The 12,893-nt window shown below is 43.3% G+C and overlaps 1 protein-coding gene across 1 annotated transcript in view; it reads right to left on the bottom strand.

Moving 5' to 3' along the window:
* Window positions 1-12,893, bottom strand: part of IGSF5 (immunoglobulin superfamily member 5) — a 24,670-nt gene that overhangs the window by 2,414 nt on the left and 9,363 nt on the right. The window contains exons 4-7 of the mRNA XM_057373985.1: window positions 11,178-11,306; window positions 10,674-10,698; window positions 7,130-7,242; window positions 5,816-5,892 (exon numbers count right to left, since the gene is read on the bottom strand). Coding sequence (XP_057229968.1) covers window positions 5,816-5,892; window positions 7,130-7,242; window positions 10,674-10,698; window positions 11,178-11,306 — 344 coding nt within the window. The remainder of the gene's footprint in view (window positions 1-5,815; window positions 5,893-7,129; window positions 7,243-10,673; window positions 10,699-11,177; window positions 11,307-12,893) is intronic.

Here is a 12,893-nt window from a genome sequence, read left to right as displayed (position 1 = left end):
TATGATTCTGAAGAGCAGAGTCAGAGGACGAGCACCAGCTGGATCCAGGCAGTCCTGGGAAAGCCCTGATGAAAGTGTAACCCCACCAGGCCTCTTTCACTTTCAAAATCTCATCTTCAAGAATGAGCCACCCAGCCCCTGTCCTTCATGACACTTTTCCTGACCACCAAAGGAAGAACTGAGCAGTTTTCTCCCAGGATGGGGATGATGCCCATGAGGGTTCACCTCTGCCCCCCTCCTCTGCCCTATCTCTCATACTTACTTGCTTTAGAGTTATTTCTGTTTCATGCTTACTGTGCTCCTGTATCAATTAATGAATAATTTCATGAATTTCAATCAACTCATGCTGTGTGCTGGCCCATTTTCTGGGAAGCTTTCTCTGAAGCTGCAGAGCCTTTCTGAGGCTGCACTTCACTGAAATGGGGGCTGCTGGCTGCTGGTCAATGACCTAAAACTCATTTTCTGATTCTGTGGAAGATCTCAGACCACACATTACAAGTAATAATGCAGAGGAGCAGTACCACAACAATAATTTCATATTTATACCCTGATATGCTGCAGCTGCTGGAACCCCTGCTTAGTTTTCTATTTCAAAGTTTCCTCTTTAGATTAATTCAGGGCTCTACCAGTCCTGCCAGTCCTAGTCTGAGGAAAAATGCCTTTATAATTCATTACATCCTGCAGATTGAAGGGGAAAATAACCCCATCTCCAGYGGTTTGCTGCACAGCATAACATCATAGGAGCAAATTTCGATGTGGTGCCCCCATCAGGGAGGATGCACTAACGTCAGCATTCCTTTTCTATAGTTTGGAACCTCTTTGTACTGTCAGCTTGGCATCKAGTTAACCATGGATATCTGACAGTCACATGCTTCAAAGCCTGTCTGTTGCCTTATCATCTGCCCTGGATGCCTTTTCACAGGGATTACTATAAAAGGATTATTACACTGGGAAAAGCTTCGCAGAGTTTGTTGGTTTGGCTGGGGAAACAGATGCAGCATGCATCTTTTCATCTCTCCCAGCTCTTCAGCCAGACAAAAAGAGAGCTAGCAACACATGGATGAATCAGAAGGTAAACTGAGTGTGTATCAGCTGCTTTCAGGGTTGAATCCTTCAGTGGTRCTTTGAATACTGATCTTCAGTCAATGAAAGGAGGATTTCTGCTCCTACAAGCGTATTTCAGTMATTTCAGCAACCCGTGTGATACCAGCGATGTGAATGATGAGCACACATCTGGCATGATGAAACAGGACTCTGATCTAAACACTGATCTGACAGATGGCAGCTCCTCAGACACTGATGTTGTGGAAGTGTGTGATAAACCCAAGGCRTGGTGTTAGCCAGCCAAAAAATTCAAGTCTAACTCCATTAGAACAAACTGCTGACATTAATGTGGTGAGAGTCCTCCCAAATGTGTCTGCGTGCATCACACACTAACAAAAAAAAAAAGAACAAAAAATCAGGGTGGCACGGCTTTCTGGTGCTGAGGGTTATTTCCCCTCCTTGACCTTAGTTTTTCTATTKCATTTCAAATTCAATTCATTTACTGGAAAACACCCACCTTAAAAGTTCTGGATACTCTCAAAATAATTGGGGTACACTATTTTTAGTTCAAGTAGCAAACCAGTTCCATCCTGTCAAATTATGGGCACCCAGCACATTTCCCTGCCCATCAATACAGYCTGGAAATTCCTCCTTGTTTTTTCATGGGTTAATCCCACCCTTATRYCTTCCTTCAGAGACATTTAGAAAAATACTGTAAACTGTACCTGCCATTTCTGTATCTGTATCATCAATATTTATTGCCCTCTTAATCAAGATATTCTAACCAATGGATATCATAACCTGACATATCTGCAGTACATTTCATCAGCAGGGGTAAAATTATTTGCTCTCATTGATTTATATTTCTATTTATTGACCTTTTAATTCAATTTTGATAGCTTAATTTTTCTTTCCAACAACCCTCGGAGTCAGAGCAGCTCTATACGGGGCAATAAATGGAGTTGCAATTAATCATTCATTTCCTTCTCGGTATAAAAAGCCACAACCACAACTAAATAATATTTTCGGTTTATAGAGTGTCATTTGGAGTAGTTAAGAAGAAAAATAGATCCTTCCCCATTAAGGGAGCCATGACTCACTGTGGATTGTAAAGGAGGAGTGAGGCTGTGGAAGTTCCTGGAGCTGTGCTGAAGCCACAGCAGGGATGAATCCGGCCTGTTGGAAATGAGCATTCACCCTCTCATGGGATGGGCTCCTGATTTATCAAACGGGCATTTATAGCATATTAAATGGACTAATTATGAAGCTTGAGTAGGAGAYTGTCCAATCCTGCAAGGTGCTCAGYCCTCAGAGCTCTTCCTGTGGAAAAAYAGAGCTCCCTGGAGGAGGCACTTAGGACTTGGCAGAACCGGCCCCATGGCCCTGGCTCAGGCACAACTGTCTGTGGGGCTGCCCCAAAATCTGCAAAATCCAGGGCAGGGGATCYCCCTCACTGCACTTGGGTTCTGGAAGGAGCACCGTGGGTCAGGGAATGAGGAACTGTTCCCCAAAAGGGATCTTGGTCCCTAAACTCCATTTTTCTGGCAGCTCAGCCCTGGGACTGTGAGCAAGGATCACATTCCTCCCATCCCTGACAGGAACTACATTTGCAATTAAACAGAAGCCTGCCCCTCTGCTCTCAATTTGACCTCTTCTCACTTAATATAATCAGTATTAAGACCTTCCAGCACCTCTGACTGATGTTTCTGGCCTCYTCTTCCAGTGGCTGGTAATTTTTCCCTCAGCTCAATAATTTACTTGGTTACTCATCATTTTTTAAAAATGTCTCACACATCTTTGATTTTCCTCCCTTGTTCTTTGCCAAACCTTTTGTTCAGGTTGTGAATTGATCAGTGCAATTACTGGGCAGCATTTCTCTTCTGTGGGYATTCTGCATTAGTTTCTGATTCAAAGAGTCTGAATGGCCAAAAGCTGACCTAAGGGCTTTTCTGTTGTCACCCTTTASAGTGACACACCAGGGATTTCAGATTTGTACCTGGTTGGGTCCATGGGCATGGAATTCTGAAGAAGCAAAATCTGTGATCTGAAGTCTYCTCCAAACTCCCAAATCCTTTAAAATTGTAACTCTTTTACATATGGAACAGAAGGGATCAAATTTGAAGCTATTATCCTCAGAGACAGACGAATAGATAAGGTTTTAGGTCTTCAGTCTGTAATTTTTCCGTCAGTAGATGGACTTCCTGCTCCTCAGGGAGGACTTGGATTTCCCTTCCTTCTTCTTGACCTCCATGCAAGCACTGCAAGGACATTTGCTCTTTTTTTCCTGATTATYCAGGGAGAGAAAAGCAATTTGTTGGACCTCACCCCTTCATGACCTCCCTCACTATGGAAAAAGTTCTCAGGATGACTTATCTTCCTTCCGTTTTTGTTTTTGTTTTCTTTTTACCCCCTATTTCTCACTAAAAAGTCCTGAAGAATAAAGATGAAAAATCTTTGGGAATGTTTCCAGTATTCAGGCAGGGAAAGCCAGCAGAGAAACACAACCTTTTGGGTTTAAAAGATGCATTGGCAGGAAGGCAGGTGGTTTCTGAGGAAATTGTTTGATTCAGCACTAGACAGCAAACAGCTAAGTGAGTTAATATCTGATTTCTCCTACTTGACAAGGAATATAAAGAAACAGCACTACAATGGTTATTAGGCAATCTATTGGCACCAGTGGTGACTGAACTTTATTARAATATACCCAGGAACACTTTTTGTGAGAAAACCTCTATTATRCAGCTAACAGGGAAGGTGATAAATGTAAAAGGAAAACCCTTTTTGTCTGGGAAATGTTTTGCTATTTTTGCATATATTGCCATAAAATTAAATTATGGCCTGCAAATCTACAATTTAGGGTGGATTTAACCCCTTAATTTAACCCTCAGCAGCTTTTAATCAGCTCCTGCACAAACAAGATGGAACCATCAAAATATAGTGAGAAGCCCTGACCAAGCAGAAGTTTGTCTTCACCAAGCTGGTTTAGATTGCTAAATATTCCTCCAACATGTGGAAAATAGTTATAAATAACTTTCACCTCTGGATTATCTCTTAGTATTTTTCAACAATGTGTGTAGCTATTGATGCAGGTAGAAGTCACTGTARGAGTTTTTATATTGCCCRAGGACAACTGGTTTAAAAAATAYAAATATTTCAATTTTATGCTTTGTGTGTGCCTTTGATGGATTCAATGTTTCTCTGGCCACTAGGACCTCCCAGGCCATCCAACCAAGCATTTGATRTGAGGCTGCACCTTTCATGTTTGAGTTTGAAGCAGAACTGTGAACACAATCTCCTGATGGTCCCCACTCACAACATTATTGGAGATGCCTGAGAACATCCAAATTTGATGCCTTTCAGATGGCAGTGAATGGTTTAATGTCTCCTCAGTGCACAAACAGTGTCCACGAGTCACCAGTGAGCACCCAGTCACTGGGAAATGGCCAAACAAATCCTAGAAATGGCCAAATCACCAGATTTTAATCCCAAAATCACCACATCCCAGAGTCATCAAGGTTGGCAGAGACCTTCAAGATGATCCAGTCCCATCACCAGCCCAATGCCGCCATCATCACCCCTAAACTGTGTCTCCAAGTRCCAGATGCTCCTGAAGTGAATATCCTGCCCTGAAATGAGTCCATGGTGCTCAGCACGTTTTCATTGTCTGGCTGTCAGAGCAGACACCCTGTGCCACGTGCCTTGTGCATGGGAGCACAGCCAGCACCTCATAATCCTGTTCACAAGCATTCCAAACACTGTCTGAAAGTGTTTCTCRTGGTTATAGATCCACACTGAAGCCTTCACTGTTTTCTACAGACTTTTTGTCTGTGCTTGAACAGTATTTTGTTTGACAAGTGATTAATGTCTAATCATAACAACCAGGCGCAAATGCATCAGTGTCATTGCTGTTATTTTTCTACTGGTATTATGTGATCATTGTTTTAATTGTTGATTGAGTGCTTCCYAAATTTCATTGTGTGCCAAAAGAAGTTGACACACTCTGCTGTGATTTATGTGCAGTGTCATCCCCAAGACAGATTTCTGCATGGTACACGTTGAAGCAGCTCTTCAGAAATAAATGCATTATCACTCTTTTGAGGAGGGAACTCAGTACCACATCCCTGCCACTTTCTCAAGAGAATATTAGCAAAAAAACACCCTGGAGGTGCTAAATGGATTTTACAAAAATATGGCATAAATTAAGATTCACGTTGCTCTTGTGCTGGAAGCTGAGAGCAGCACCAGCCTTCGGAATGGAGGGCACTGAGAATGGAACCAGGGGAGGAATAAACACTGAGCTCTGCTTTTGACATTTGAATTTGACTTTTGACATTTCAGCCACATGGAAAAGAAGCAAAGCTCTGGGGACACTGGGTGCTGGGTGTGTGCTTTCCCTCCCAGCKGAGACACCAAAGGTTTCCAAGATCAATAAAAAGTTCCTGACTGAAGCAACTTCTGCCATGTGGGAGAGCAATTGTAAAATAGAGCCTAGAAATGATCCAGAGAAAATGCACTTTTATTTACTCTTTCTGCATTGGATTTTGTTTGCAAAGGAACTCAAACCTCACCTTCACGGTGCCCCCATCGTATCCAAAACTTCTATCGTTCAGTCTGAAGGAAAATACAGGCAAAAATGCTGAAGGGACATTCCACTTAGCCAACTACTGCTGTTACTGATTTCTAATTGCCTACCTCCACCCAAAATCCAAAGCACAATACACACTGTGTGAAAAAGAAAAAAAGGCCAAGAGAGTCAATATATCAGCCTTACCTTTGGTACAGAACTGATGTGCAAATTGTCAACAGGGCCAGAAATCTTTGACACCTTGGGAGGAAGAGAGACAAGTCCTGCAACGAGGATAGAAAAGATTACTGTTATTCAGTGTCCACCAYRGCATGAACCACCAGAAATGGCCAAWTAGGATTTCATATTGTGAGCCAAGCCAGGCTTGATTTTTTGGATTAACATGGCCAGGTTTTTGTGCTGAAGGAGTTTGCAGGGGTGGCTTCTGTGAGGTGACAGCAGCAGCTGTCCCCATGTCAGACAGAGGGAGCTCCAGGWGGCTCCAGGACAGTCCKGCTGCTGGACAAARCTGAGCAYATCAGTGACACTGGTGGCACTTCTGTGATAAAACATTTAAGAAAAAGCTAAAAAAAAAAACCAGCCCAGGTGAAAAAAAGGTAAAAAAAATACCTGGGAAAGAGGAGTGAGAAAATGTGAAGGAAACAGTTCCGTTTTGAACAGTCCTTCAGCCACATGAGTGAAAAAAAGGAAGTGACCTGCCAAGGTCAACTCAGCACACAAATAAATACGACAGGAGCCCACCTAGGCCATGGTGGGTTCAAATTTGTTCAGGTACACTTAATTTTCCTTTCATTTTTTTACAACTGCTTCATTTTATAATACCACATGCTCTGGAAATCTTCCCACTGTACTTATTTCTTCACCACTTATTTGTCAGAGAGGAAAGGATGTGTGGCTGGATTACAGACTCTGCACAATAATTTGATGTCATTAAGTGTTTGATTAAATGTTTTGAGAATAATGTGGTTATAAATGCAAGTGGTGGGTAACGATTTGGTGGAGATTTACATTTGCTTTTGAAGAGTCTTTGTGCTTAAGGACAAGAATTTATAATGCCTTAGTCATTTATCAGTAAAATAATAGTTCACTAACTGCCTTTATTCTTTCCTCCTTTTATTTTTTTTTTTGTGTTGGTAGTGACGGATTTTCTTTTGTTTTCACAGACCAACTGCAAAATATTGCCTAAATTGCTGCTTGTATGAAAATCCAGTCCTCCCACATCTGGGCCCAGAAGATAATTGGAAGAACAAAGGCATTTAAAAAAAACAAACCCAGGACAAAATCTAAACTCAATTGCAAAGAACTTGGACATTTTCTCAGTATTTTTAGAGGATCTTGCTCTAAAAAAATCCAAAATGCTCTGGAGAGGTCCAGGCCCAGCACAAATCCTTTGCTAAATATTCTGAAACCTCACAATTTTTGTAATTGCATGACCTGTTGTCCAAAAGGCCCGTGTTGAGAAGCAATTTGACAAGGTGTGATTCACCAGCTCAGACTCACTTGGGCTTTGTTCTGTGTTCCACAATTCCTCTGGAATGTATCCCAGATTTTCACTGCCACTCCTCTGCCTGTCATCCAATTCGCCGTCTTTTTTCTTCTCAGCTGAAACTTTYCTAGAACACAAAACTTTGTTGTTAGAAATTCACCACAATGGGAGAACTCTCGGGTAGCAGACTACAGAGGGAAAAATACATGTCTTACTGCCCAAAAAAATTGGTGCAAAACATATCTGGACCTCCCAGGCAATTTGCTGGCACAAATCTTGTCCCATATGAGTAGTGCCCGTGGAATTCTGTTTGGAAAGYTTCCATCAGCTGCAGTATCAGAAAGCACGAAAATAAAGCAACTTTCAAAGAGTGARGACTCTGTACCAGATCACAGGTTTTGTAGAAAATTAATTTTGATCTCTAATCCTGAATTACAGGATATTGAAGGGCCCAATAATGGAAAATCAGCCAGGTCATGTATGTCAGCTCATCATTTTGGTGYCAAGCTGCAAAAACAAAGCATGTCACCTCACGTGCCCACAGTCAGCTCCCAAGTGATTCATCTGTACACTCCGAAGTTAATCTTTCACTCTGAAATTTACTTTACATGAGAGAGAAATTCCTTGGTTAATGTTACACATCCCTGAATTTGCAGAACGGTGCCCTCACAGCTGCACAGAGAGAGAATGGTGCTTTTTTACCTAAAACTCTGATGTTAGAATAGATGCTACTATTGGCCTGTTGCTACCATGGACCCCTCTCCAGGACAGTCCTGGACCACCTTTGCCTAGGTTTGGGGTGCGGCAAGAACAAACCTACCATGGCAAATCAGGAATTTTTAGAGGAAGGGGGTAATGGGGTGTTGATGATGTTTGTGGAAASTGTCCTTGGACAAAAGTTGTGGCAGGGTCAGGCTCTGCTCCAGGGAACAGGGACAGGAGGAGAGGGAATGGCCTCAGGCTGGGCCAGGGGAGGCTCAGGGTGGACACCAGGAGGAATTTCCCCATGGAAAGGGTGCTCAGGCCTTGGCAGGGGCTGCCCAGGGAGCTTTGGAGTCCCCATCCCTGGAGGTGTCCCAGGAAGGGCTGGAGGTGGCACTGAGTGCTCTGGGCTGGGGACAAAGTGGGCATTGGGACCAGCTGGGATTGGATGAGCTTGGAGGTCTTTTCTAACCTCAGAGATTTCATGATTCCATTATTCTATTTTTTTTTTTTTTTTGTGTTCAGTAGGAACCACTTTGCAGGCCCACAGAGTTTCAGAGGGGCRTTACTAAAGCACACAGAAATCTGGTGAGTCAGCTGCCCACTATGGGGCTTTTTTAGGAAATAAGCAGGTTACACACCACTAAGAGACCTGCCATGGTTGCTAGAAGACAAAAGCAATTGTTTAGGGCTACCACCCCCACACGTTACTTGACACTGTGCTGTCCATTTTATCTGATCCTTATATCCCAACAAATTCGGTGGAGTAGCCAAATAAAAAGCAGCTATCAAAAAAAAAAATTAAAAAAAAAAGAGAGAAAAAAAAATGTGTGGGAGGTATAGGAAGATAGCCAGCCAAGTTAAAAATAAAGGTGGGAAATAAACCAATGTATGTTTGGTCTCACTACTTCTTTGCTACTACAGCAATGCAGAACCCAAAATCTGGACAAGAATTGTTCTTTCTACTGCAGGGAGGCTCCCCTCAAGAAAAAAGCACTGAGCCTACAAAATCCATAAGCGATTRTTAAGAATCCTTGTGATTTCAGGGTCATTGTTTAGACATCCTAAAACTTTGAAGAACTGTCAASACCGAGTCTCCAAATCTAAACTAAGCATCAGAGCCTGACTTTATCCCAATTTTCTTAACTTTAAAGTGTAAGCAAGGTTTGTGAACTCAGTGAGACAACTCMTGTTTAAAGACAATGGAGAAATAGTAACTTTATCGTACTGAGAGCTAAAAACACAGGTTCTGCCATGAAGGTAGAACTGTGTYTGCCCAGACCAGATGCAAAAACAGAGGGAAAGTATAGTTGTGCCCTGCTCTGGACCTGTTCAGGCTGTCTGAAAGCAAGTTCTGTGCAGATCCCCAGCAGCAAGGAATGGTGCTGGGAAGGACATGAACCCAGCTGTTCCAGACCCCTCTGCTGGGCGGGTCCTTCCCTCCATGTTCAGCTGGTTTTACCTCAATAGGATCAACCCTTGTGGAAGTTTTGGGGATTCTGAACCAAGTCAGAACCCAAGCAATCCCTGCTGATTTAATCCTGCAATATTTATATAGCTGCATTTGGCAAAATGATKAATTTAGCCCCACAAACTCAGAAATCCACGTGGAAGTTTACATGCCAGGCATGGAATAATAAACATCATTTCCTCAGGAGAAAACAGAGGGTATCTAATTTCCTTATTTTGTTTCCTATCAATAAAGTGCTCTACAAATGGAAATCTGTCAACAGACCTCCACAAAGTTTCCCCTCAAGAGGCTGTTAATGAAACTGGGAATTACTGACGTGCCAGGCAACGGGGTGGAACATTTTGAAAACTCATTAAGGGACAGGGAATTATAAACCCCACAAGCGTAGGCAGAGGATGAATTTACAACGCTGCCTAAATATAAATAATAATAAAAAMAACCCCACTGCCATGGCTGTCACAGCCACACAGGTGCTGATAAAAAGGATCTTAGTGCTGAGAGGCACCAGTTATTGATTTTTAAAGTCTTTCAGCTCAGTGCAATAATGGACCAACAGCTTTGCACTCAAGCACAGCCGACACTCACCGGGTGAGGTGCTGATGCCCATCAAGGGGGCAGCTTTATTAATTTTTTTGCAGAATTATGGTTTGGGTTGGGAAGCACTTTAAAGCTCACCTTGGGAAGGTGTCCCAACCCCCTGCCAAGGGCAGGGACACCTTCCACTGTCCCCGGGCTCCAAGGGACATTCCCAGGGATGGGGAGTCCACAACATCTCCGGGCAACCTGTGCCAGTGCCTCGCCACCCTCACAGGGAAGAATTTCTTCCTAATACCGGATCTAAACCTGACCTCTAAACCCCCTTTTTAGCAGCTTAACCAGCCTCGAAAGAGCCGGGGAGCCGGTGGAATYTGGCGAGCCCCGGAGCTCCCGGCGCCACCGCGCTCCCGGTCTGGCAGTGACATCCTGTGGCGRCGGCGGCAATCGCCCGGCGGGCTCTGCTCGCCAGCCACCCTCCCCTGCCTTCCCCGGGACACCTGGGGACACAGCCAGCTCCAGGGGATTCTATTTCCTTCAGGTTTGATAGGGTCTGCTCGGTTTGTCACCTCCGCGCTGGATCCATCAGCGAGGCGGCGCTTGCGGGGTTTCGATGGGCTTTTCACCGCTGTGGAACCGATGTGGAGCTCCCATCCTGCTGCGAGCTCTGGCGCTCGCCTTTCATCCCTAAGGTCTGYCCCCTTCCCTGGATGCTGTCCCCACGAGCAGCACGGAGAGCTCTGGGATGAAGGATGCCGGGACAAAGAAACCGAAACGTCCCCATTGCCACCCCGCAGCAGCCTCAGGGAGTCCCGTGAAYGTGAAAAGTTTCCCCACATCCTCCGACTTACCTTATTTCGTTTTGATAGTTGGATCCTGAGAAAGAGAAAAAAAAGAAAAAAAAAAGTGTTTAAAACGCAGGGAACTACAATTTAAAAAATCTGTAAGTTCTCTCAGAGCATACCCTGAGTTYCAGCTACCACAGGAGCATCTCTCCACCCCGTCACAAAATTGGGCAGCCCTGTAGAGCAGCTTACACAGAAACTAGAATCAGACACACAACACCGGAAATATTCTTCAAGAACCTCTAAAAGTCTTTGAAAATTCATGTACTCCCAAAAAAAAAACATGACCCCTGGTAGTTAACGTGTAAGGGTTGACACTGATTGCTCTGGAACCAATTTCTGAGAGAAGGATGGTGAAATTAAGGAGCACCTTAAACAGCTCATAGTTAAGGGCAGATCTGTCTGGTCACACTTCTGCTCTCAGGTCTTGGTGCAGCACCAGAGCTGACACAAGTGGGAGGTTTATGTCTCATCAAAGTTATTTTTTTAATGTACAGAGTGGTCACTCACCTCTCCTCTTTAGGCAGCAGCGCACAGCAACCACAATAACAACGATCAGCAGAACAATACCAAGAAATGAAAGCACAACTGCAACTACAATAACCCACGTGCTCCTGTTGTCTTCACTGTACTCATTTTCTGTTAAATTAAATGGAGAAACATTGGACTATCAGAGCCTCAAAACATTCCTTTTCAGAATATTTACCTTTTTCTGTGAGATGCCATTTGGTGCTTGGTGAATATTTAACAGGGAGTCTGCGTTTTCCAAATGACAGACTCTGTATTTATGGATAATGCCCAGGAATTTAAAATATTCACAAATTCTTTACTGCAGTTGTAAATTTTCCCACTGYTACTTCTCTTCTGAAAAACACAGGGTTGCAACCTTCCAACTTAATTTTATTTTATAATTAGGCTGGGCCTCCCAGAGTCCTTTGGAGACATTTGTGGTTGGGGAGAGGTGTTAAAATTCATTTTAGGTGTCCATACTGCAGATATTAAGTGTCTYGGCTGCTCTTGTCRATGTAGAGAAAATAATTATTTTGGKTTACAGTTTATTTGACCAAATGTGYATGTGTCCCTTTCAATAAGCTGAACTTTAAAAAATTTAAATTTRAAAAATTTCTCCCCACAAACAACAGCAATAGTCGTAGGTGATTAATACAGTGATCTCTAGCCTGGAAATACGATTTTCTAATCAATTGTGTCTTGGGATTTCTCTCAGTGATTTCAACAAGTGTTTGATTTTAGGARGTGCTCGGTGGGACACCTGTTAACCACTTAGAGAGCACCAAAGAGCAAAMCCTGTGAAGAACACACAGTTACTGACCCATCTTCACCAGTATTCTCACATTTAACTTCTTCCTTCATCTTTGCTGTATTCTGCAGGGTTAAATGAGGGGATTTAAGGATAATTCAGTGTCTTGCTGAAACTGGTTGTTATGACCAAACAGGGCTCCCAGAATTGAAAAATATCTTGCACTTAGAATTATAGAATCATGGAATGGTTTGGATTGGAAGGCACCTTAAAGATCATTTTATTCCACCCTCTGCCATGGGCAGGGAYACCTTCCACTGTCCCAGGATGCTCCAAGCTCTGTCCAGCCTGGCCTTGGACACTGCCAGGGGTGGGAAATAAATATTTCTCAGGTAGCTGTATGTGCAAGGAAGATGCCAGTTCTGCTTGTCACCTCATCCTGCCCTTTGGTTTGACCAAATATTCCAGAAGTAGCTCCAATTTGGCCCCAAAACACTTTTGGCAGTCATTTAGAAAACAATCTTCCAATCCAAATCCCAGGTGTGAGACACACCCAGATKTGACACAGCTCTGTTCCATGAGTTTATGATTGTCTTTTCTTCATTAGAGCTCCCAATCAACAACTCCATGGCCACGCTTGGCTGACAGGCTCTGGGAAAGGTACCACAGGAATGAGGGTGACTGGGAGCTGCCCCAGACGATTATCCTGATGTGGGAACCAGATTTACCTGTGGGAGGGAATAAACTTAACCCTTTCTGCCTACAAATTTTCCTGGGTGCTGCTTTGGAGACTTCAGAAGGTTCAGTATCAGAGCCTCCTACAAAGCTGGAACCTCTGTCAGGAATCTGCATTCTCCAAAGCTCAGGTCATTACCATTGAGGAATTTGTTCCAGTCTTCTCTAAACCTAATGCTCAATCAACATGTTTTGAATTTCTTCTATTAGGAAAAAAAAAAAAAAAAAAAAAA

The sequence above is a fragment of the Malurus melanocephalus genome, unplaced genomic scaffold (genome assembly GCF_030028575.1).
Source record: "Malurus melanocephalus ecotype Western Australia unplaced genomic scaffold, MMel_1.1 scaffold_212, whole genome shotgun sequence".
NCBI lineage: Eukaryota > Metazoa > Chordata > Aves > Passeriformes > Maluridae > Malurus > Malurus melanocephalus.
The sequence above is the reverse complement of the archived record's forward strand: the minus strand, read 5'-3'. Positions and strand labels throughout refer to the sequence as shown.